General features: G+C 35.9%; 3 protein-coding genes across 4 annotated transcripts; 1 reads left to right on the forward strand and 2 right to left on the reverse strand.

The window, feature by feature from the left end:
* Window positions 1-3,078: 3,078 nt before the first annotated feature.
* LOC131937020 (uncharacterized) lies at window positions 3,079-6,849 on the reverse strand. Its single transcript, XM_059294198.1, has 4 exons — window positions 6,844-6,849; window positions 4,861-5,031; window positions 4,119-4,249; window positions 3,079-3,697 (listed from the first exon to the last, which is right to left on the reverse strand). The coding sequence occupies exons 2-4, from the start codon at window positions 5,029-5,031 to the stop codon at window positions 3,130-3,132; spliced, it is 870 nt and encodes a 289-aa protein (XP_059150181.1). The 5' UTR covers window positions 6,844-6,849; the 3' UTR covers window positions 3,079-3,129.
* A 4,035-nt stretch (window positions 6,850-10,884) lies between these two features.
* LOC131937005 (uncharacterized) lies at window positions 10,885-13,519 on the reverse strand. 2 transcript variants are annotated; one of them, XM_059294180.1, is made up of 3 exons: window positions 13,335-13,519; window positions 12,629-12,796; window positions 10,885-11,472 (listed from the first exon to the last, which is right to left on the reverse strand). In XM_059294180.1, the coding sequence occupies exons 1-3, from the start codon at window positions 13,387-13,389 to the stop codon at window positions 11,369-11,371; spliced, it is 327 nt and encodes a 108-aa protein (XP_059150163.1). In that variant the 5' UTR covers window positions 13,390-13,519; the 3' UTR covers window positions 10,885-11,368. The 2 variants fall into 2 exon arrangements, with proteins under 2 accessions (XP_059150163.1, XP_059150164.1); XM_059294181.1 differs by having other exon boundaries at window positions 12,629-12,793; window positions 13,335-13,518.
* Window positions 13,520-16,549: 3,030 nt separating this feature from the next.
* On the forward strand, window positions 16,550-23,769 carry LOC131936960 (uncharacterized). The gene is made up of 8 exons (XM_059294105.1): window positions 16,550-16,670; window positions 17,709-17,869; window positions 18,362-18,518; window positions 19,626-19,724; window positions 20,149-20,343; window positions 20,781-20,932; window positions 22,876-23,093; window positions 23,589-23,769. The coding sequence occupies exons 1-8, from the start codon at window positions 16,550-16,552 to the stop codon at window positions 23,767-23,769; spliced, it is 1,284 nt and encodes a 427-aa protein (XP_059150088.1).
* The last annotated feature ends 2,469 nt before the right edge of the window (window positions 23,770-26,238 follow it).

Raw genomic sequence — 26,238 nt, forward strand, 5'->3', positions numbered from 1 at the left:
AGTTGTCGTTTTGTGCATTACATTTGTGAAACAGTTCAATATCTGAAGAATTTGTCCAAAATGTTCGTTATTTAAATTAGGAATGAGGATGAGGGGGGGGGGGGTTGTCATCTACAAGTGACGTCATGTTGTATCGTCCCTACAGGTATAGTTTAAGTCATACAATTAAGCCCCACAAATTCTAACGCCACTAAGTTCTATTCCCTTCCCTCCCACAATCTTGTATGCGTGTATGTGTGTCTGTCTGTCTATGTGTGCAAACTATAACTGTTTTAGTAAAGTGAACGTAATTGCAATTCTAATTATTAGATACGATTCAACTTTTGAGCGATTACCATTGACCGGAAGTGGTTCTATTCTTATTCGAGGAAACTAAGGGGAGCTCACTCAGGTTTTATTTATATTTCTTTTTATATTTTGGGAATAAAATATGTAAAACATCTAAAGCAGTGGTACTTAATCTGAGTTCGATCGAGCCCCAAGGGTTCGGTGAGTCAGTCTTAGGGGTTCGGCAGAGGTCAAGTAAAAGGCACACAACAAACTCATATGATTCACAACCAGATTTTGTGCGGACGATAAAACTATTAAGAAGGGTTCGGTAAATTCGCATACTAAACTGTTGGGTTCGGTGCTTCATAAAAGATTAAGAACCACTGATTGGAAACGGAAGTAGTTTTATTAAACATAAAAAAGTGGTTTAAAACGAACACATTTTAAGACTGAATGACGTAGACTTTCAGACCAGATTTATCAAGTGAAATATGACATTTGGAAAAACCAGCCCATTTGATTGTCGCCATTGAATTATAACAAGCTGAAAGGTAATCGATCTTTCGTAATGTAAACAAACCATGCGTAGTCTCCCTTTACGCACCAACAGCAAATTGACGATTGACTTGTTGATAGAGGCAAACAACTCATAATATTCAACTTAGTTGTCCGGTGTTGACAGAAAAAGTCCCCGAGATATCTTTCGAGTACCGCATACATTTATTGCTCTGTATATTATCTCTAGTATTTGTTTGTGTTGTATCGGAATGTAAACATCAGGTGCGGAATAGTAGTCTCGGCTGGCGGAAACCGTGTTGGATTTGACGGGTCATCAAAGATATCATTCATCAAATATCGACCTACGTCACGTGATTGCTAAATAAACCCTTCACAGATCGACATTCGAACTTACAGATAAGAAGAACACGATTATCTTGATTTGTTGTTTTGATATGAAAACTAAATGATCACAGGGTAGTGAAAGTGTATTCTAGCTAAATAAATTATCACAAGGTAGTGAAAGTGTATTCTAGCCAAATAAATGATTACAAGGAATTGAAAGTGTATTATAACCAAATAAATAATCACAATGATCTCATGTAGTGAAAGTGTATTCTTGTCAAATAAATGAGGACAAGGTATCGAAACTGTATTCTAGCCTGACATAATGTGGTGGTTACCTCCAGCCCTATACCAGCAGTTGAAACTGTTGTATCTGAATACTGAACAAAGGACATAGCTTGTTGGAAAACATGTGCAGTATCTAACATATGAAAGTGATAGAAAAAATATAAATGAGAAGTAGATAGGGTTTCTTTAAAAGATTATTTTGTCATGTGGGCGAGGGGGAGGTCTAAACTATTCCGGGGTAGGAGCGCTCTTAAAATTCCGGGAAGGCAGGGGTGGAGACAATGGTAAGTGTTTATATTTTCTATATAAATTATCTATTTTAGTCCGGAGGGTGAAGCGGGGGGCACGTCCTCCTTTTTCTGGTAGAGATGCCAGAAAAAAATCACTGGTCCTAGAGACCAACAGCAGACCTAATGTCACAACACCGACCATAGTGAACACACCATCATAGACCCATCTCTACACAGCAAGTGCCGCGGTCTAAACACAATTTTAAATCACGCTCTTACGTTTGACAAGTTTCTATTTATAAACAAATTTAGACATTTACAAGTTTCTATTTATACACAAATTTAGACATTTACAAGTTTCTATTTATACACAAATTTAGACATTTACAAGTTTCTATTTATAAACAAATTTAGACATTTACAAGTTTCTATGTATAAACAAATTTAGACATTTACAAGTTTCTATTTATTATTTTTCTTTTACAAATCAAGCTCCAGCTTATCGCAAATTCTTTTTGCCTCTCTTAAGTTTTTCCCAAAATTTATGTTGTTTCTAAATGTAACTATTCTGCTACAAATTTAGAATTATTACAGAACCTCCCCACACGATTAGAGCTTGATCTATACAAATGTACTCTCAGGACATGAATTTCGACGTGAACATTCTGCTGATATGGTCTTTGGCACCAGCAAGGGCGATAACAATATCACTTTAATCATACCACCAAGGGGATGTAGTATGTAGTTTTTCATGTTTCTTATTTATCTCTGTCTGAGTCAACAAATATAATTTATGGCTCCCTAAGGTCAGCTTTGATATTCTTTACTTTATTCTAAAAAATTATGACTGTTTTAGACCGTTATTTTACACAGGCAAAGGGAGTTAACTAATTTTAAAACGAATGGGTTCCTAATCCGCTGTTGCTCTCCCTTAGTTTTAAATATTCACATTTGTCAAACAATCTTATAAATAGTTTGAAAATACATAAACGTAATTTTCTTATGCTTATTTCCACATATGTAAAAATAATATAGGCAATTAATTTAAAAAACAGGTTTTACCATGATGAAAAAAACAAAAATGTAGATATAATTTTGTGTAAAATAGTATTAATATTTTACATCTGTGTGTTTATGATGATAATCTCCCAGCACAGTTACTAGAGGATGTGTCACAGGCGAACGCTCTCCAAAGTTCTGTGTTGAGATCATTCAAACACACCGACACAGAAAACTTTACTTGTAAATAAATATATCTAGCAAGAACAAACATAACTCTAGATATATATATTGTTAAATTGTTATGTTAGTGCTAATCCAGTATTAGGACTTTCAGTTGAAAGACAATTCACAACTAGGTTCGATAACTCTGCTCTACTCCAGTTTCAGGTTCGACAACTCTGTCGTACTGCAGTGACAGGTTTCACAACTCTGGTCTACTCCTGTAACAGGTTCGACAACTCTGCCGTACTGAAGTGACAGGTTCCACAACTCTGGTCTACTCCAGCGGCTCGGGTGATGGGCAAGGGCCTGTGGTGTAGCTTTTCTTTTGCTTGTTCCTTAAAAATGGGTACCTCTGTGCCATCCGCGTTTTAAAATCCGCATACATTGGACTTTTCCTGTTTACTTCAGGGAAAGTTGTTTTTTTGCGTAAAAAATTATCCGACGTTCCATCAGCTCGTATAGATAGTGGTGTTATATCTACCGAAAGTTGTACCGGTGATTTGCGACCGCTAGAAATATCTTCCTCTCGCCATTTTGTTACAGGCTTCCCTCTTTGAACCTGCTGCTGTTTATGATCAATGCTAATTTGATTAGCCTGTAGTAATTTATCCGTGGGACAGTGTGACTCGACACCGGTTGTTGAAGTTCTGATACGGTCTCTCCCCGCATTGCTGTCCCAGCCGTGACGTAGTGAGATCTCGCCTGGTGTTGTGTAAGTTTGTGACCACGGTGTTTTCACCCGTCTGTTGTCGGACTTGGATCTGTATTTGTTGATGATTTCAGGCACCGGCTGGGAGCAGAGCGCTCGTAGCCAATGTCCATTCATGTGCTGGTCAGTCTGACTAAAAAAATTTACAATAAACTTTTTTCAATTGCAAATTTAACATAGAAATGCCCATTCTAAAGTCCTTAAAAAAGCCCCCCCCCCCCCCCCAAATAAATAAATTGGAAAGGTTTGTGGAGCTTCTTACCAGTGACTTTTCTATTAGATTTTCTATTTCGGTGCCACAAAATTGATACAGAAAATAGTTAAATCTATGTGAAAGCCTTGAAGTCGTTTATTCTCGTAACTTTGACTGTATATAATTTAATACTTCAGCTTAAAATGAGCTTTTAAATTAAATTGTTCTACTTCTTTTGGCGCCCACTTAGGGTCGGCGCCCCGTGCGGCCACCCCACCCGCCCTCCCCTACCTAAGCCACTGGTCAAATACATACGCTTTTCACATATACTACTGATAAAATATGTGAGTGTCCACTCTACCTGCTGCTGTTCTTCTCCATACGATAGTAGTCCAGCCTTCGGACAGTTGCAGGCGCTGTCTGGCAGTAGACCGGCACGTCACGTGGGAAGCGAGCTGACACGCCCCAACTGTCATTCACAGCCGGCAAATGCTGGGTGGGTAAAAACATGAACAAGGTTAGTTGAGTACATCTGGCTGTATCGGGACCGTATGTAGGCAACTATTTTAAAAACATTAGTACTGGCTGTATCAGGACCGTATGTAGGCAACGATTTTAAAAACATTAACAACGTTAGTTGAGTACATATGGCTGTATCAGGACCGTATGTAGGCAACGATTTTATAACATTAGTTGAGTGCATCTGGCTGTATCAGCATCGTATCTAGGCAACTATTCTGGCCAGAAGTGTTGGTTAAAGGTTATGAAAAGAGAACCCCTTAGAATTTAGATTCACTTTGAATATTCCTACTGTCAAAGATAGGTAAAATTATATAAACACAGGTAGCTAATTTCTAGTTTTACATTTAAACTCACGAAAGTTAATGACTTCATTTTTAATTTCATATGAGAGGTGACCTTCATAAATGACATATTTCTCGGTTAATGTATGACCTGTTTAAAAAAAATCAGTGGCAGGGCGGGGGGGGGGGGGGGACGGACGACGACGACGAAGATGTAAAAATGACGTCAACAGTTGGTGTTTGCAAAAAGACGTCAACACGTCTGAGACTGATGCCACCACTAAATTACTAAAACCTGACCTGGCTTGACAAGTGACGTCTGCTGAGATGGGTGTGGTCGCGGCACCACTGGTAGTTGATTGGGGTGGACACGGGACATCTGTAGAGGTCAACTGGCGTCGCTAGTGGTCGTAAACTGGGGTGGTCGTAGCTGCTTGTCTGTGGTCTTTCTTTGGTGAGAGATAAGGTCATCTGTATAGTGGAGAGATGAGATAAGGTCATCTGTATAGTGGAGAGATGAGATAAGGTCATCTACATGGTGGAGAAATGAGATAAGGTCATTTTTAATCTTAATTTAATCTTCTGAATATTTGTTTACGCTAGCAAATGTTGATTTGATAAAGTGGTTATAGGAAGTTAAATGACAAAAATCCATAATGGCTTTTATAAAACCATTATTCTCCCAGTTTGCCAGAAGAGGAGAATCAAAAAATTCAGACCTCTAGCTTCTGACATTTTAAAATTTAAAGTCAATCGATTCGTTTGTTTCTTTAGTGGTTTTTACCAGATGATGATCCAGTCTTTACATCATCAAGTGGTATTTACCAGATGATCGAGTCTTTAGACCATCAAATGGTATTTAGGTTGCAGCCCATTTAGTACTTTAAAAATGTTGTTAAATATACGTTATTTTAATGCTTTTTTTTTTAGTTCTAAAATAAGTCTTACCTAATAAAATCTGTATTGAAGAAAAAATATCGATTCAACAGAAACTAATCACTCTTTGTATTTCCTTTATATATTAGGATGTATGAGAATCTTAAAATATTGAGATTATACTTGTATGTAAAAATTTATATTATACTTTATGTTAAACTTCAAGGGTTTATTGAATAAAAGGCAAGGACGAATACTTATAGATTTAACCTCGCCAAAACGGCAGTAGTGTCTGGTCTATTACCTCAGGCTCATTATGTTTTATAAATGACCTTTTGGAGATCACGTAACAATAGTGTGACGTCATTTCAATCAATAGCAACGTCTTATCTTATCTAGATCAGCTGTGTGTAATTTATCTATTGTAGATCACTTGTTCATTTTGTCAAGTCAGAAAGTAAAGTCTACGAGGCACAAATCTAACTTTACATGAGTTAAGGTCTATGAGGCACAAGTCTAACTTTACATGCTGTCAAAGTTTGAGAGGCACAAATCTAACTTTACATGGTGTCAAAGTCTACGAGGCACAAGTCTAACTTTACATGAGTTAAGGTCTATGAGGCACAAATCTAACTCTACATGAGTTAAGGTCTATGAGGCACAAATCTAACTGTACATAGTGTCAAAGTCTGCGAGGCACAAGTCTAACTGTACTTGCATATACAAAATACAAGCTATCAGGGTTATTTTAACACCAAAATATAAGTTAATCCGCCAGTTAATCCAGGCAGATAATCTATGAATCCAGAAAGATAAGCAGATCACTTCTATGTAAGACTGTTAGATAGGAAAAGGGTTACATTTTACACTTGTATTTGTTAGCAATATTGTAACGACTAATTATATGAGCGTTTGTACTACAGGTTTCGCGTTAATGTATTTTTACTAGATTGTATTTCACTTAGAACTAATTCTTACGTAAAGGATTTGAATTTTTCCTACTTATCCGTGAGATCCAGTTAACTTTTTCTAGATTTTATTTTGTTCATAGTTGGTAGGTTTGGTTATAGGATAATTATGTTATTAGTTTGTAGATCTAGTTATAGCATAATTATGTTATTAGTTTGTAGTTATAGTTATAGCATATTACGTTATTAGTTTGTAGGTATAGTTATAGGATAGTCATATTATTAGTAGAAGATTTAGTTATAAGATAGTTACGTTATATTTTGTAGGTTTAGTTTTAGGTTAATTATGTTCATAGTTAGTTCATAGTTCACAGTTTCGGTAATTAAACAACCATAACATAAAAGGTATTTCTTATATAGTCCGATAAAATATCCAAATCTAAAATGTTATTTACATTTGCCTGTTACGTTTAAAATCCCAAACTTAAATGTTACTTACATTCGCCTGTTACGTTTAAAATCACAAACTAAAATGTTACTTACATTCGCCTGTTACGTTTAAAATCCCAAACTAAAATGTTACTTACATTCGCCTGTTACATGCTGGCTACAAAGACATTATAAAACTGAAGGCCTCATAGTGTGAACAAAACTGATTAGCCTTTGATACAACGCACGAATTCAGCCTGTAACAGTCTATAAATATCGATTGGCTGTTTAAAAAGGCACATTGATACAGCCAAGACTTGGAGCTAATGATTCAGTAAGGACCATCAGTCTCAGCCCCATTTAATCGTTCACCACTTGATTAGCCAACAGACCATGGAGTTGGGGGTCTATGGACCGGTCTATTGATCGCAGCACACGAGTGTTAGAATAACCCAGGGGGAACAATCCGGTTTGTTGTTTCCGGTTGATTCTCTCCCATTAATTAAACTAAAAACATTTTAATAGAGAGATCGTCCCAAGCCGGTGTCTTTAAGAGCTGGTATTTCATAATTCTGTCTTCCTCAGATCAAGTCAAGCCATTCTTTTCTGACGAGTCTAGAACACCGCCACCAGCCTTAGCTTTTCAGACGTAGTGACACATCAAGTGGAATTTTAACAGATGCACACTTATACATATATATATATATATATATATATATATATATATATATATATATATATATAATATATCTATATATCTATATATATATATATATATATATATATATATATATATATATAAATATATACATGTAAATATATATATACTTGTACACACATATATATATATATATATTTATATGTGTATGTATATGTATATATGTATATATATATATATATATATATATATATATATATATATATATATATATATATATATATATATATATATATATATATATATACAATGAAACATTTTAGTGTCATATAAAGTAATACATTGAGCAAGAGTAATGTTACCAAAAACATTTCTTCATACAATCTCGTTATCATTATTTTTCACCGACACAGATTAATAACGGTCTGATATTTAATTGTTTTGTTCATTCAAAACCAACAAGAAACAGGAGTAAGCGACTAAGATGTTAAGGGAGATTGCGTTTCAATACAAAACATCATCGTCAGACAACAGTTGAAGAATTCAAGACACACATTTATTTTATTGTAAAATTATTTTATCGTGTTACTCCCAGAATTCCCTGCATGTGCTGACGTCATCAGGCGGTGCAGGTCTCCAGGCACTTGGGGTCAAAGAAGGTGCAGGCACACATGTCTTTCTTCAGGAACACGTGCTCCAGGGCTGGAAGGGTGAGTAAATTAGACGTGAGTAAATGAACCATTACACGTGTTTGTCAAATCTTGAAACATAACTTTATTTTGTCAAACAAAGAAAACAATATTTTTTTTCAAATATTTTTTTTTCAAGAAACCAAATGACATTTTCTTAACTCCACTCGTCATCTTTTCTTCTAAACATCACATCCATTAAAACCTCTCCCCCACCCCATCCATGTCTGTCGGTCTATTCTGGGCCGGAATGACCGTGTACCAGAAGCGCTGGAAATTTTAAAACGAGCCCTCATGATCCCATCCCCAGATTGAAATGGTTTTTTTATTTTTATTTTTATCGATCAAAGCTTAAATGTATACGTTGGTGTCAAGGAATAGAAAATAGTGAAATGGGGAAATACCAAGAATTAATTTTTTTAAACAATTAAAACTAAAAGGACAATTACAGCACAATCCCTGGAAGGCCATAGAGATATTTCCAGGGGCCCACCGAGATGTTTCCTTGGTAGACCGGCGGGCCAGTCCACCACTGGGTCTATTTACAACTAAAAAACTGAACTCCCGCAACTAAATCCTTTAGTTAGATCTATTTATAACTAAAAAACTAAATCCCTTAATTTGATCTATTTATAACTACAAAACTGAACTCTCGCAACTAAATCCTTTAATTTGATCTATTTATAACTAAAAAAACTGAACTCTCGTAACTAAATCCCCTAATTTGATCTATTTATAACTACGAAACTGAACTCTCGCAACTAAATCCTTTAATTTGATATATTTATAACTAACAAACTGAAGTTTCACAATTAAATCCCTTTATCTGATCTATTTACAATGATCAAACTGACCTCTCTATTTACAATAAACAAACTGACCTCTCTTTAACAAAATCTCGAAGCCTGGAAAGTTCCAGACACATGTGGCAAAACAATTTTCATCACCTTGACCGCACAAGCTGCAGGGCATAAAGCTGGAGGCTAAAAATAGAAAGGAAATATGACGTCACATCATAGCTGTTGTATACAACTTGTCACTGAGAGACGTTTTTCAAAAATATGACGTCACAACAAAGGTGTTATGTAAAAGTGTATACTGAAATAAAAAAATTCTCTTTAAGAAAACAAATAAAGAAATGTAATTAATTACGGCTAAGCGTTGATCTTAAATACATTCTTCATTGACGTAGTTTAATAGCTTTCATTATTGGAGTACACATTTACACACTTTAATTACTTCGTAAAAAGCTTTCAAGGGTTTCCATTTTTATTGAACAAATGAACTTTAGCGTTGATGTTTATTTGTGACGCCTGTGGATCTGTGGTGTGAAATGTGTGGAAAACATGTGGTTTTGTTACAGACTTGTTTTGCCAATAGTTGATTTTTAAAAAAAAGTGAATGCTTAGCTATTGTCAGAGAATCCCAATTGGGGAGAATATTATACAGCAGTTCGTTTTTTCCCACGTTTTCTTTAACTTGTTTTCTCTGTTTGTTTGTTTGTTTGTTTGTTTTTCCAATCAAATCTTGCGATCGAAATTTCTGGCACTTCCCAGTTAGCTAGCGCGCTGAAATTTTCAGGGAAGCTTTCTTTTGGATGACCATAGAATATTCAATTGTTATTAATAGGTAATGCTGTTAGGCCTACCTGTCTTTAGGACATTCAAACGTGACAGATATACCTGTGTTTAGAGGAAACAAACACGCCAGATATAGTTTACCTGTGTTTAGAAGATTATACACTTGCCAGATATACCTGTATTTAGAAGATACACATATTCAAGATATACCTGTGTTTAGAAGACACACAAAAGCCAGTGCTGCGATTAAGATTTTCATCATGATTATCTCCTGTAGATCTCAACTATAAATCTCAAACTTAGAAATATTCAAAGCTAACACGATGGTGTAAAACTGTGCCAAGCTACAGAAACTATTCCAGTCTTGATCGAGATTATATATAGCTAATGACCGTAGAATTAATCACCGAATAGAACCATCTGTTGACTTCCCACGCCCTGTGTTACAGATAGACTGGAGTCAGTGTGTCACAGATAGACTGAAGTCAGTGTGTTACAGATAGACTGAAGTCAGAGTGTTTTATTATTTATTTTTTAGTAATGCTCTCCTGTAAATACAAAACCTATTTTAAAATTGAAACGGACGAAAGACTCTTTCTAGTTATTGTTAGTTATTGATACTGTCGGTATCTCAAACCAGGTGTTTTATCTGTGGAAAGTTAACAACACATTATTATGTATCAACCTCTAGCCATATAGCCCGTTGACTCCGATTTCAGCCTGCTTTTATTTTTGGGTTTATTTCCTTATCCTTTGTTTGAGCCTCATCTGCCAGGGGTTCGAACTCGGGACTTTTCGGTTTAGCAACCCATGAGCTTTACCGACCCGACCACGCTAACATGCGTTATTGCAGTCTTTGTGCAGCATTGTGATTTTATGATTTTGTCTTCTTTCTAAAATTAGAACTATGCCTTCGGAAAATCATATATCATTTACAATTTTAGCTGATACTTTAGGAGACAGAATTACGCTAAAGTCGTTCTATTTTTAGCTTTAATAACGGGTGATGCGGTTATTAGATAGTTATGCTGATTTTCACTGATGAAATAATATTGAAAATTAAGATATTTAGATAATGAAAGCTCAAAGTAAAGTTTGAAAGACATTTATTTATAATCGTCATGAATAAATTGCATGTGATAAACAAATAAACATATACATTTCTTTAAAAAATAATTAATCTTAAAACAAATAATTTAAAAGTGCGTACGGCAATAAAATATAAAATTTATGAACAAATACGTTTTAAACATATAAATAAAACAATTTTCATTTTAAAACTATGTTTCAAAAGAAATAAAAGTATTAGTTATAATAGTGTCCATAGTATTTAAAAGTGTAGGTCAAAATGTTTATATATGATAACTCCATTTATTTTAACATTTTAAAAGATTGATTTCTCGAGTCAGTTAAATTCTAATATATTGATTTCTCGAGTCAGTTAAATTCTAATATATTGATTTCTTGATTCAGTCAAATTCTAATTGATTAATTTCTTGAGTTAGTCACATTCTAATAGATGAATTATAAGTCAGTAAAATTCTAACACATCAATTTCTAGAGTTTCTCATTTTCTAATAAACTGATAGTCTATGTCAGAGTCCCATACTAATATGTTGACATCTTGATAGCTCTGGACAAAGCCGCGTCTACCCATACAAAAATGTTTTATCTGCTGGTAGAGAATTCACGTCTGCACTTGACGGGGCAGTTCATGTCCCAGGATCGCCACTGTTGACAGATTTGTAGACAGCCGTTCATATGGAACACACCTGTAGAATAACGGGTCAAACATTATATAGTGTAGTCTGGCTTAAGCAACACGACAAATATTTTAGACAGCCGTTCATATGGAATACACCTGCAGAATAGCGAGTTAAATATTGTTCAATGTAGTCAGGCAACACGACAAATATTTTCTAGTCAGGCTTAAGCAACACGACAAATATTTTAGACAGCCGTTCATATGGAATACACCTGCAGAATAGCGAGTCAAACATTATATAGTGTAGTCAGACTTAAGCAACACGACAAATATTTTCTAGACAGGCTTTGAACAACACGATAAATATTTTCTAGACAGGCTTTAAAGAACACGATAAATATTTTCTAGACAGGCTTTGAACAACACGACAAATATTTTCTAGACAGGCTTAAAGCAACGCGAAATTACTCCACATTGAAAGTTTGAATTTTGTTTAAAAATAAATTTTTTTCCCCCTCTAAGATATAAATCTATTGGAAAAACAAACAAACATCAATTTGAAAAATTAATCAAATTTGTTTCGTTTCGAGATAAAATAAACAACCGCCAACACGAGCTAATCACTCAACTTCTGCGGGGATATTGCAAACACGATTTCTATATTTCCTCCCATAAGTCCAGGAATAGCGTTTCTATTTATAGTCTACAATCATTCGGCCGGGGGCGCATAAGCCAAGGCTGGACAGAGGACACTGGCCTTCTTGTTTAGTTTGTGGTCCGCTTCATGGACCGCAGGACCACACGAGACCACCAAGACAACAGCGAGACAGCCATGACCACAGTTAAACCAACAGGACCACAGCTAGACCACCTTGACCACAGCTAGACCACAACTCTGTGATCGAGCTAGAGGTTTTCACAATTTTGTTGTTCCCTATCAATTTTATTATATTTTTATTCTATGGCTTCATCAATCTGTGGACGCGCTCAGAGAAATGCAATCTTATCCAGGGCGCGCACCATAGCTTTAAATGACTAGATTGTGGGTTGCCGATATTTGATGACCCCTCTCTGGTATCAACTTGGGTTACGGAAGTCGCGAAATAGAAAGTAGAGTTTGTAATACTATCGGCTATATTTGATTTAACAGTTGTCTCTCCTGTATGTATATTATGTATTTACGTATATCAACTTATGAGATTATATTGATCTGTGTTACTCACATGCGTTCCTGCAATAGGTGTCCAGCTTATGGCACTGTGAGCACTTTGTCTGGCGTTTAACGATGGTTGCTGCCGGCTCTTTAGGTTGTTTCCCCTTACACATCAGGTTACAGAAGTCGTCTTCTGGTCTACAGCTAGAGCAATATCTCTGGAAATCTGGCGAACCTGCTAGAAAACATTATTACAAATATATTATATTTATGAGTAAACATGTAGCTTTACATGTAGGTCTACATGTTACATAAATGTATATACACATCGATGTCCTATTTTTTCTGTTATACACATAAATAAAGTTATATATATATATAAATAAATAAATAAATAAATAAATAAATATATATATATATATATATATATATATATATATATATATATATATATATATATATATATATATATATATATAAAACATTAAAAATAAATAAATAGAAGCATTATATATATATATATATATATATATATATATATATATATATATATATATATATATATATATATATATATATATCTATATATATATATATATATCTATATATATATATATATATATATATATATATATATATATATATATAGATCTACTTAAATGTATACACACCAATTCACACTCACACGCTTTTGTTCATATAGTTAACTTTGAACAACATTGAATAATTATCGAGTCAAGCTTCAGTCATAGAGAAAACAAAGAAAAAAAAATTACCTTTACACAAGACAATCGCCGCCAGCAGAAAAACGGCTATAAAAATAGATTTCATTATGACGTGATTGTCTAGCACTACAGGTAAACGTTCAGGTGAAGTATCGTACCTAGACAGGTTTGACCGTGGTTAACCTAACGGCCACATTTATACACGCTACACGGATGTGAGGCAAGACGAACGCAGTTGACACAGTTTGTGTAGGGGAGTTGTAAACAACAAACAAACAACACACCCATGACAATCCTGCACAGATAAAAACTGGGGATTTTAAGACGTAGATGACAATTTTTTTCCGGCACAGTTTGTGTTGCGTACAAGGTGTGCGCGTAATGAAACCGGATGTCTCCGCCGGATGGACAAAACGGATATAAAAACAGCCGGGATACAATTAAACTGGGGATAGTTTTAGCGGATACAAAGTATTTTTAACAGAGTGTTTTCCGAATTACACAGAACTATGTCTTCTTGGTGTAGGATTACAAGGGAAAATGCGTCATCCTTGGACGTTCACCTTCGCATGTATGCTCTATGTAACTAAAGACTTAACTGATAGCTGGTCACATTACATTTCCACAAGCCACTTTGTGTTGTTTACATTACTTTAATAAAAAAATTTTCTCTGCCTCGTGAACAATGCTGCACTACTTTATAAATGATGGGTACAGTGTAATTTTATTTGAATAAATACAATAAATGGCTGCTTCCTTGATTCATTTGAGTTGTGTTTAGTTTCTCCTAAAATGTTCTATCTCAGTGATTTGCCCTAAATTATTTGTAATTATTCCATACGTGTGCGAGTGTTCGTGTACTTAGTGCAATCGACTAATTAAAAAAAAATGTACTGTTCTTTCTATACATCTTTTAACTCTCATTATTTAATTAAATATAAAAGCATTCAATTAATCATTCACAAAAGTTATACTTTACGGTATACACCTGATCATTTTACCATCGGATTTTTTGTTTACAGGATATTAAGGTTTATGTAAAAATAATATTCGTACAAGAAAAATTAGTTTTCAAAGATAAGCAACACACAGTCTTCCCAATCACGAACTTAATTTAGCTTACATAATTATTTGGTAGCCCTCTTATTTAAATATATAGAAACTACTATTGATGACTATATGTAAACAGTAACTAGCATGTAAATGTGTGCTTAGTAAACGGTGACTATGATGTAAATGTAAACTTAGTAAACGAATTGTGAAACAAAATATCTGCTGACCTGTATACTTTAAAACAGATTATAAGTTACACATCAAGAAATGAATTTAATTACACTAATTTATTCTCAAACAGTCGGTCCCCACATTGTGTAACTTTCTCAGAGTTTTGTTAGCTTGAATTTACATAATGAAACAACTGGCCTTACAATAAGATCGACTTCCTAGATTATAATTACCAATTAGTAAAGTTTGCTTTTGTTTCCTTATGTTTTTCCACAGTAAATCCTACTTTTTAAAGAATCGATGCATCTATCAATACCCACTGTGGCAACCTCTCTCGGTGTAGAGAAAAACATTTGTTCTAGTCAGCCTAAAGACCAACCTGCAAGTACAAACAACTGAATAAATCATGTGACATCAGGCTTTTTCAATAACAATCACGGAAAATTTTCAATATAAAAAAAGCTGACTTTCATTTCTTTCCTGTAGAGGTGACACGTATATCACCTCTCAATAGGTGTGAGAGATATGCGTTACCATAGAACAGTGGTGAAATGGATATTTATTAGCACACAACATTGGTGACATGGATATGTGTTAGCATACAACAATGGTGACATGGATATGTGTTAGCATACAACAATGGTGACATGGATATGTGTTAGCATACAACAATGGTGACATGGATATGTGTTAGCATACTAGCATGGTGACATGGATATGTTTTAGCATACAACATTGGTGGCATGGGTATGTGTTAGCATACAACAATGGTGACATGGATATGTGTTAGCATACAACAATGGTGACATGGATATGTGTTAGCATACAACAATGGTGACATGGATGGTTTGCAGATGAACACAACCAGTGTCAAATAAAATTGCGACTGGTTTAAAAATAACAACAACAACGTGTGCTTGGTGCATTAGCTAGACTAATGGTTGACTTATTCGAACCCTTTAGTATTTAACATAGTTATATATTTTAAGATCAATTTAACCCCTTAATGCCTAACCCTTAAGTATTTAATATAGTTATATCTTTTAAGATCAATTTAAAATACGGGACATTTTTATACAGCATGCATCGTATAGTTTAATCACGTAACTACTAGGTGAAACGAGCAGTTATTGAGCTCTTAAAATTCATCGTTAAAACCAATCAGAAGATGTTTTTTCAAAGTACAAAGGTCTTTAATTGTAAACAAGTACTTTATGTGGTCCGTTTTCAGGTTAGTTAGGCTTGATTAGGGTGGACAATTACGTACTTTAACTGGCTATTTCCTATCGTCCACGTTGTGAATTATCTCCCGTTTTTTTTACCGACCTTGTCTCCCCTAATTAAGGCGTTTCCATTCCGCGGAGAAAATGTGGCTAGCCAGATTTTTTACCTCGCTATCGATTAGCCAATCAAAATGCAATATTTTTAATGTCGCCCGTGCGCGCGATCTTCTATATCAGACAATCAATTCCATTTTATTTTCGTTTCCGGAATTTAAGGAATTATTTTTTCTAACTTAATTTAATTTCAATCAGTAGATAAATCCTGAGAAAATAGATATCCGCCTGATTGAGTGAGGCGGAGGGACATTGTGCATTCAGGTTTAAGCATCGTTCACAAATATCCTATCGATTTCAATCAAAAGTTTAGTTTTGTAAGTATAGTACGTCACGTAGGCTACATGGCAGATCAGACCTCTCTATATGCGCGAGGTTTGACTTGTTCCATGCGAGCGGCAGATATTTAAGGTTGCTAAGTTTATAATTTTAAAAAAATAAAGTGTTTTAAAATGGTTCACACTATTGTTAAAGTTACAGCTAGAAGGTATTCATTGCCAAGTTTCATTGTCAAAAATAACCAAATATTTTACTGAAAAGTTTTAAAAGTGAACGATGTGTTACCAACGTTCGGACATATTCTGATTGTTCTGTTTTAACACGCTTAATTTCCTAATTCAGCATCCCTAAAAGTAACATCAACTGTAACATTAACAGGACCAATGAGAACAGGAGTTTTAAAATCGTTCGGCTGAGACTAAAACAATGTTTGTTTGGAGCGTTGAAGGTGATAGGGGAGGTAACCATTCCAATTTTTCAGTACCTGAAGTCGAGGCTGGAGTTTCTACACCTAGTGGGTTTCTTCTGAACACGACAGTGCAGATAGGTTAGTGTCAAACATTCGTTTAACTATACTCGTATGCCAGATAGGTTAGTGTCAAACATTCGATTAACTATACTCGTATGCCAGATAGGTTAGTGTCAAACATTCGATTAACTATACTCGTATGCCAGATAGGTTAGTGTCAAACATTCGATTAACTATACTCGTATGCCAGATAGGTTAGTGTCAAACATTCGTTTAACTATACTCGTATGCCAGATAGGTTAGTGTCAAACATTCGATTAACTATACTCGTATGCCGGATATGTAAGTGTCAACAGATATATGCCAGATAGGTTAGTGTCAAACATTCGTTTAACTTTACTCGTATGCCAGATAGGTTAGTGTCAAACATTCGTTTAACTTTACTCGTATGCCGGATATGTAAGTGTCAACAGATATATGCCAGATAGGTTAGTGTCAAACATTCGTTTAACTTTACTCGTATGCCAGATAGGTTAGTGTCAAACATTCGATTAACTATACTCGTATGCCAGATAGGTTAGTGTCAAACATTCGTTTAACTATACTCGTATGCCGGATATGTAAGTGTCAACAGATATATGCCAGATAGGTTAGTGTAAAACATTCGTTTAACTATACTCTCATGAAGGTGTCGAACTTTCGTTTAACCATACTCATATGCTAGATAGATAAGTGCCAAACATATACATATTCGTTCAACTATACGTTACTACCAGATTTTTAAATAATCGTTATGTCCCTACACATACACTAGAAATAAAAGTGTTTCATCATATACATCAACCAATTATTAAATCTACACAACCTATATGCTAGTGCCTTCTAACACGCAAACTGACGTACATGCATCAGCTCTATACATTCGATTATACATATGCATCAATATATTTTTGAAAATACAAAAATGTACACTCGATCACAAGTAGTAATTATAATTTGACTTTTCAAGTACTTTTGTCGGAATAAACCTGCTGTTTGTGTAGTGAAAAGTAAGGCTATGATATAATAGATAAAAGTGCTAATAGAATAATACATTTGGTTGGCCTACCCTTTCAGTGTACCAAGTGACCTCTCTCAACTGCTCACGTGACACAAACATCACGCGCCTTGAACCTCATGTCAACAGCACGACCAGTCGGACATTGACCCCACGAGCGCGGGTCACCCAGTATTTGGATGGCTACCTCAGTGAGGGCGATTACAACTATTACATCAATGTAAGATTACACTTACACCGATACACCAGTCATAACATTTGTTGTAAGTTGTAAGATTACACTTATACCAGTCATAACATTTGTTGTAAGATTTACATCACACCGATATTCCAGTCATAACATTTGTTGTAAGATTACACATACACCGATACACCGGTCATAACTTTTGTTGTAAGATTTCACTTACACCGATATACCAGTCATAACATTTGTTGTAAGATTACACATACACCGATATACCAGTCATACCATTTGTTGTAATATTTCACTTACACCGATACACCGTTCATAACATTTGTTGTAAGATTTCACTTACACTGATATACCAGTCATAACTTTTGTTGTAGGATTACACTTACACCGATATACCAGTCATAACATTTGTTGTAAGTTGTAAGATTACACTTATACCAGTCATAACATTTGTTGTAAGATTACACTTAGAAGTTATACTTTACTGTTGGTAATTATTTACTTACATATAACTTTCAGATAGTTGACCCACTGCGTTTCGCCCTGCATGGGATTACAACCCCTGTCCTTCTGCTGACCATCTTCGCATTTTGTCGAGACAAGAAGAAAACCACGTCCAGCAAATTCATCATCTTCCTCAACCTGTTTGAGTTGATCTGTAACTTAGCTAATCTTAGTCAGTACACAAATATTTGAGTTGATCTGTAACTTAGCTAATCTCAGTTAGTACACAAATATTTGAGTTGATCTGTAACTTAGCTAATCTTAGTACACAAATATATGAGTTGATCTGTAACTTTGCTAATCTCAGTTAGTACACGAAGTCAAATATTTGAGTTGATCTGTAAGTTAGCTAATCTCAGTCAGTACACAAATATTTGAGTTGATCTGTAACTTAGCTAATCTCAGTACACAAATATTTGAGTTGATCTGTAACTTAGCTAATCTCAGTTAGTACACAAATATTTGAGTTGATCTGTAACTTAGCTAATCTTAGTACACAAATATATGAGTTGATCTGTAACTTAGCTAATCTCAGTCAGTACACAGTCAAATATTTGAGTTGATCTGTAACTTAGCTAATCTCAATCAGTACACAAATATTTGAGTTGATCTGTAACTTAGCTAATCTCAGTCAGTACACAAATATTTGAGTTGATCTGTAACTTAGCTAATCTCAGTTAGTACATAGTCAACTATTTGAGTTGATCTGTAACTTAGCTAATCTCAGTTAGTATACAGTCAAATATTTGAGTTGATCTGTAACTTAGCTAATCTCAGTTAGTACACCGTCAAATATTTGAGTTGATCTGTAACTTAGCTAATCTCAGTTAGTACACCGTTAAATATTTGAGTTGATCTGTAACTTAGCTAATCTCAGTCAGTACACAGTCAAATATTTGAGTTGATCTGTAACTTAGCTAATCTCAGTTAGTACACAGTCAAATATTTGAGTTGATCTGTAACTTAGCTAATCTCAGTTAGTACACAGTCAAATATTTGAGTTGATCTGTGACTTAGCTAATCTCAGTCAGTACATCAAGTTTTCATCTACTTTATCTTTTTAGAAGAGCTTATAAAATGTGTCTCTAATCTGTCAATTATAAGTTATTAAATAATGTATATTTATAAATATTTTTTGTTAGCTATAAATAATTAGTAGGCAACTAAAAATTACATATTTTACTTTTTCTAAGTTTTGACTGACACAGCAAAAAGCCTCCACCAACAACAAAAATTTCACTACTGTATTTTATAAATGTAAAACATTCGTCTGTTTCAGTCCTTTTTATCTTCATCTACACGGTCGGCAACACGGACAGGCTAACTGTGTTGTGGACGCTCATCTCTAACGTTATCATCGTATCTTGTCGCCGTGTTGGTGAGTTTCACTCAGTTATTTCCCTTTTGACTGATTACTTCCCATATTGAGTAATTTAGTGTTGGTCAACTGGCTTTCTTTACCACTTTTAAAGATGCTCACTAATTTTAACTTAATTATTCTAAATCTCTAAACTTAAGCGTTCTTTTCCTTTAGATTGGTTTACTTTTGTATTTTGAGCATTACTTCTCCTTAGCTTGGGTTAATTCTCTTTATTTGAACGTATTCCTCATAAAAGTGGTTACTTGCCGTTGTTTGAGAATGATTTCCCCTTACCTATAAATACTTTTTGTGTATTAAGATTATTGTACTTATCAATACATTTTCGAATCATGTTTTTATGTCAACTTTTCCGTTTCAAATACAATAACAATGAGTACTGGTGGTAGACATGAGCATGTTTGGAGTTTTTACGAACTTTCAGTGTACGTCATCAACCTGTTCCTGAGTATCCAGCGAACCGTGGCGGTGACGGTTCCCCTCAAGTACAGGTCCAGTGCAGTCCTGCAGGGCGGGAGGGCTGTCTTCATAGCCGTGCCGTGCGTGACCTTCACCTTCCACGCTTACCTCATCCCCATTTACTCGGTCATAGAGGTCAAGGCTGGGGTTTTCGCCCAAAGTAAGTGTTGGCTACACAGTAATCCTAGCAGTCAGCCTAATCGAACATAGCTTTTTCAGCTTTATTACTGGATATGAAGTTTATCTTTTTTTCCCACGTTCGTGACCAAGACACATGTGGACAAATGATATAGAGTTCATCAGTTTCAGAGAGCTCGGCATTTGAAGGGAAAGTGTGGTCAGCACTATGCCCAGCCACCTTTGTTTACCCTAACTTGAGTAAGGTACCCATCAGAGCTGCATGGACAGGGAGTTTCTACTTACATAAACCCGGATTCGAACTCGATACTTTCGGGTTAGCAGTCCAGCTCTCTAATGCGAGGCCACGCCTTGCCTTATTTTTACCTTATTTTTATTTTTAATGTTTTGTACCTTATGTTTACCTTACTACTGCACGACATTGTCTGTCTGTCCAATACTTGCCACGCCCCTCCCCAGGCACCACCCAGATCTACAAAGACAATCTGGAGCTGTTTGAGACACTTAGCAACTTCGGCAAGACGGCCTTCTCCTACGTGCCTCTGGCCCTGAGCCTCCTCGCTAACGTCGTCCTACTCTTGCTGGTCAGGGGACTGAGAGAGAAGTCCAAGGTACATCATGGGTTGTCGTTCTTGTGTTTACACTGTAGAACTTAGGGGACGTAGTCAGAACGTTATGAATTTATATCACATTCTCGGAAAGGATATTCTTAGAACCTTTTTGCCTTTACATCTATATGTTTTCTAGATAAACTACAGGTTTGTTACAAACTTCTATATTTCTATTTGCACAATCGCACTGAAGTGCCACCCAATCCGTACTGTTATATAAAAATATGGGACATCATTCCCGCTTTATGAATACTCGACTAGTATGTTTTTTCCGTCTGTGTATTTGGTTTTGTGAACCAAATAACCCCGCCCCCCTGGATGAGTGATCATCCAAACGCAACTTTTCCCGTCTAATGAGGATTGCGATGTTTATTTCGTGCAACAAAACTAGAATCTTTTGATAAACTCCGCATGAGAAGACACGCAAAAATGTAATAACGTTACAAAGATAAACTTTAAAAACTCTCAATGTGCAGTTGATGCACAAAACAGCGAGTAGACAAGATCAGCTCGATCCTTACAAAAGTTGTGCTACGTTTAAGATCGATAAGTTTCAATCAGCAATGGACGAAATCGCTTAACTCTCTAATCTAGGCAATGGAGTTGTTGCTATATTCCCTACTTAATTAAGTCGTGCTTAATATTAAAGGGAGGCTTTAATGAATCGTGAAATTCTTGAAACTAAATTGAAAACCTTAAGAACGATTTGAATTGATAGACGAAGCGAGCAGTTATTGAGAAGGTCACGTAACAAATAAAAGACAGACAATTTTCGTTTTAACCTAGCAGCCTTGAGCTGTTACATTGTCAGATATTTAGTTACTCTAGCTGCCATTGAAAGTTTACAGCTATAATATTACTGCAGCGTTAGGTATTTGAACTAAGGCATCAAAAAAATGTTCAAATCAGAATGCTATAATCTTTATCTTTTTGGAACATAACTATAGCACAGAACAACGTTATCACAAATTAGCTCTAGCTTCTAAATTTTTCTATTAGACCTTCAAAGTTCCATTACAAGATTTGGCTGAATGTCAAGGACATTAGCACCAAACAATTAAGCTTTTAATTAAAATTTTGTAATTAAGGAAGATGGGTTCGGGTTTCTGGGACAAAGTGTGATAAGAGGTTAGGTATGATGTGACTCAGTGTTTCTTTCAGACTGTTTTCTCTGGAGAGGGGGTGGGGGCACTTGATATTTTCGGAGTGGGGGGGGGGGGGGGCGGACACTGGTAAAAGTATATATTTTCTATATAAATTCCATTTTATATTCCATACTTTTTTTTATTCAAGGGGGTAGGGGTAGAATATGTTATGTCCAGGTTAGTTTCAGATAAACAACAACGCTTCGTCACTACTTTTATTCCGTCTCAAATATATACATTCCAGAGTAGCCCTCGTCCTAATCACTACCAACTAACCCCTGACAACCATTCACTCCAGCTTTTATACCGCATTCGACCTTGGGATAACAATACATCAACACACAGACGTTAACAATCAGAGTTTCTTCCAGGCATCTCTTCGGGGGGGGGGGGGGCGAAGCCCCCCCGAAATTTTTTTACCGCCCCCCCGAACGAAATGAAATTTATAAAATTTATATAGAAAATATATACTTTTAACAGTGTCCGCCCCCCCGAAGAAAGTCTACCGCCCCCCCGAAAATTTCAAGTGCCCCCCCGGAGAAAAAAGTCTGGAAGAAACACTGTTAACAATACTCTATGGGTAACTCAACTCATACACGCACTCTCCCCTAATTCTAGATTATTCTAACCTATTTTTATCTAACCTACAACTGACCAGTAACAGAAGAGATGTACGGAAGAAACTCTGGTGTGACGTAGCAGTAATATTTTTTTAAAGAACCAAATTGCTGGAAATGGCTTATATTTATCAAATCACTTCGTCTCCCAATACGTTTTAAACTTTGTTGACTACCCCAGGCTATACAAGCCAACACAGAGGCCAGCAGACGACCTCGCCGTGACCGTCAGATGACCGCCATGATCGTGGTGTCCACACTCGCCTACACCGTGCTGTCACTGCCCGCCAACATCAACCAGATCGTCAGCTACTACAGCTACACCTACGGCATGGGGCTACGGGACAACTACCTGTATCTGCTGCTTAGGAGGGCGGTCAACGTCTCTCAGACTGTCGGGTAACTGGTTAGATGGGTGGTCAGTGTGTCGGGTAACTGGTTACATGGGTGGTCAGTGTGTTGGGTAACTGGTTACATGGGTGGTCAGTGTGTTGGGTAACTGGTTACATGGGTGGTCAGTGTGTTGGGTAACTAGTTAGATGGATGGTCAACGTCTCACAGACTGTCGGGTAACTGGTTAGATGGGTGGTTAGTGTGTAGGGTAACTGGTTAGATGAGTGGTTAGTGTGTTGGGTAACTAGTTAGATGGGTGGTCAACGTTTCACAGACTGTCGGGTAACTGGTTAGATGGGTGGTTAATGTATTGGGTAACTGGTTAAATGGGTGGTCAGAGTGTCGGGTAACACAAGTTTTAGTAACGCACGCATATATATATATATATATATATATATATATATATATATATATATATATATATATATATATATATATATATATATATGTATATATATACCAATATATTTATATATTATCTTGATGTTTTTTTCCCAACAGGGATCTGACGAATTTTCTCATCTATGTGTGTTTGAGCAAGTCCTTCAGGCTCCAGATGTTGCAGGCTGTGTTCCCACAGAGGTATTCCAGCCCTCGTCCTGACATCAGTAGACACCAGCACGAGACAAGAACAGAGAACGTAACTCTGTCATCACAGAACATCGGTTCTCTCCCCGAGTGATCCACCCTTAACTCTTTGTTCCGGGGATTTTAAAATTTATTTTGTGTGAATTCGTTTTTAGGAAATTTTGAGTTATCCATAAAATTATGAGACCAAACATTCATTGGTTGCTCAATGTTCGTTATGTTAATTGTGTATTTGTCAGTTTTATGTTTCTAAACGCTGGATTCTAGCTTCATGGTGACCTACCGAGTAGATAGAATTTTCAAGTAGAGCTAACAGTGTTAGTCAAATCTGGACCAATTTATCACCGCCGCCGTGGTTGCAAAATAAGTCGGCCAATGTTGACACGACACAGAGTTTAAAGAATGTACATCCCAGGTGTCGGGTCATTGCGGACATGTTGAACCAGTCTTTATGAGATATTAGTCTGTGGGTTTTTGTTTGTTGGTGGGTTTATTTGTTTATGCGTTCGTTTGTCTGTGGGTTTGTGGTTAAATCTTGCAAGTCAACGATTGCCAATTTCTAACAAAGCGAATTCTTTCAAACTTTTTCGATAGGTGCCTATCTTAAAACAAGGCAGGTATGATTGGATTTCAGGTGTGATTAGATAGATGATTATTCATTAAAATTAATACAATTTTACACACAAAATAACCAAAAAGAAATAGATTATCTCTCAAGGGATGTAAGAACATTAAAACTTTTATTATAACAAGCTTTAACTGCATTAAAAAAACGGTATGTAGTGTACAGATTAGAATTTTTTAAAAATAAATTTGTAATTTTTCTTGACGGTCAACGGACCCTCCCCCAAATTCTGACCACTGACCCAAGGTGTGTGCGTCCATACACTCATGTTGTCCATCGTGTCGTCACTCGTGGCACTCATGTCATCTGTCAGTGGCAGGTATAAAGTGACCTGTCTCAAACTGGACTAGAACTCGTACAGTTGTTGGTAGGAGTGGGGAGAGACCCACTGATTTATGGGCGTAGGTCTAAACTTCTGTGTCTAATTACTGTTTCACATAGTCCAGATATCGTCCAGTCTACCACACTTACGAGATAAGCTAAACCTCGGTAAGTTTTTGTTTTACAAAATCGACTTTAAAACTATATTAATTAAAAAATCTAAATCTAATCGTTTGACTTTACTTACATGCATGTTTACTTATGTTACTATGGATACATCTGGCATGATAAATATAAAGTTTACTATCTGTTACTTTATGATTAATGAAATTACCATGAGGGGGTTGGGAGACAATTAGATCTATTTCCATTTGCCAACATATTTCCTTGTACATTTACCAGGATATAGATCTAAATTTCCACAAACCTACAGAATTAAAACATTAAATGCATGATACCAGCAGACTTAAAATATGAGATTTAACAGTTTATGAGATCAACGTTGTTAACTCTGAAGTAAATGTTAGTATTCCAGAAAAAATGGCACTGCCTTCTGATCTTCAAAATGCCAGTCAGATCATCCTGAAGTACCACACGCCTGGGTTAGGCGTTGAGAAATGTGTCGAAGGTAATAATTTGTGTGGAAGGTAATATTTTGTGTGGAAGGTAATATTTTGTGTGGTAATATTTTGCGTGGAAGGTAATATTTTGTGTGGTAATATTTTGCGTGGAAGGTAATATTTTGTGTGGTAATATTTTGTGTTGAAGGTGATAGTTTGTGTGGAAGGTAATATTTTGTGTGGAAGGTAATATTTTGTGTGGAAGGTAATATTTGGATTGGTTCATAAGTTGGTGTTGATTATACCCTACTTTGCATACTTAAGTGTGTAACAACTAAAGTTGCACTAAAAGGTTAAAATCTGAATTTGCATTTGAACAATACAGTATGCACAATAGTGCCATATAGGCTATCTGTGACCTATGAACTACACGAGAAAGGGTTACTGTGGTTCTCCATAGAGAACTACCAGAGAAAGTGTTACATTGAATGACTTAAGCTGCAAGTAACTTCCATTAATATTTTAACCCCATTGATTCCCCGTAGAATACGATAAAAGAAAACAGGTGGAGGATTTTTTTGACGCCGTCCAGAAGATGAAGTACACCGGACCAAATTACTGCGCCGACATGGTGGCCTTTGTCCTTGGCGACAGGAAGGATGCACTCGTCCTTGACCTTTGTGCTGGTTCCGGTAAGCTGAACTTTGAAGAGAAAAAAGGTAGTAGTTACATTCGTGTTGAGTTGTTAATAAAAAAAAAGATCAAAGTGTGTAGACGAAATGTGAACTCTGTTTATGGTCTGTCATTGTCTAGATAAAATGTGAACATTGTTTATTGTCTTGTCAGTGTGTAGACAAAATGTTTATTGTCTTCCCAGTGTGTAGACTACGTGTGTACCGTGTTGCAGGTCTTGTGGGTGAGCAGCTGTACAAGCACGGGTTCAAGAACCTGGTGGCTCACGATGGCGCCGAGACCATGCTGGACATGTGCAGGGAGAAGAAGATCTACTCACGTTTTATCAGGTGTCTCATCTTTGACGACACGGTGTTGCCATGGG

The sequence above is a fragment of the Physella acuta genome, unplaced genomic scaffold, assembly GCF_028476545.2.
Source record: "Physella acuta isolate Inbredline_101_S28 unplaced genomic scaffold, ASM2847654v3 ptg000197l, whole genome shotgun sequence".
Lineage (NCBI taxonomy): Eukaryota > Metazoa > Mollusca > Gastropoda > Physidae > Physella > Physella acuta.

Coding starts and splice junctions, on each gene's coding strand:
- LOC131936960 (XM_059294105.1), top strand. CDS start 16,550: ATGTTTGTTTGGAGCGTTGAAGGTGATAGGGGAGGTAACCATTCCAAT. Junction 18,519..19,625: donor CTGTAACTTAGCTAATCTTA/GTCAGTACACAA, acceptor CGTCTGTTTCAG/TCCTTTTTATCTTCATCTAC. Junction 20,933..22,875: donor GACTGAGAGAGAAGTCCAAG/GTACATCATGGG, acceptor TGACTACCCCAG/GCTATACAAGCCAACACAGA.
- LOC131937005 (XM_059294180.1), bottom strand. CDS start 13,389: ATGAAATCTATTTTTATAGCCGTTTTTCTGCTGGCGGCGATTGTCTTG. Junction 12,797..13,334: donor GGCGATTGTCTTGTGTAAAG/GTAATTTTTTTT, acceptor AATGTTTTCTAG/CAGGTTCGCCAGATTTCCAG. Junction 11,473..12,628: donor CACCTATTGCAGGAACGCAT/GTGAGTAACACA, acceptor GTTATTCTACAG/GTGTGTTCCATATGAACGGC.
- LOC131937020 (XM_059294198.1), bottom strand. CDS start 5,031: ATGACCTTATCTCTCACCAAAGAAAGACCACAGACAAGCAGCTACGAC. Junction 4,250..4,860: donor GACGTCACTTGTCAAGCCAG/GTCAGGTTTTAG, acceptor TTACCCACCCAG/CATTTGCCGGCTGTGAATGA. Junction 3,698..4,118: donor ATGGAGAAGAACAGCAGCAG/GTAGAGTGGACA, acceptor AAATTTTTTTAG/TCAGACTGACCAGCACATGA.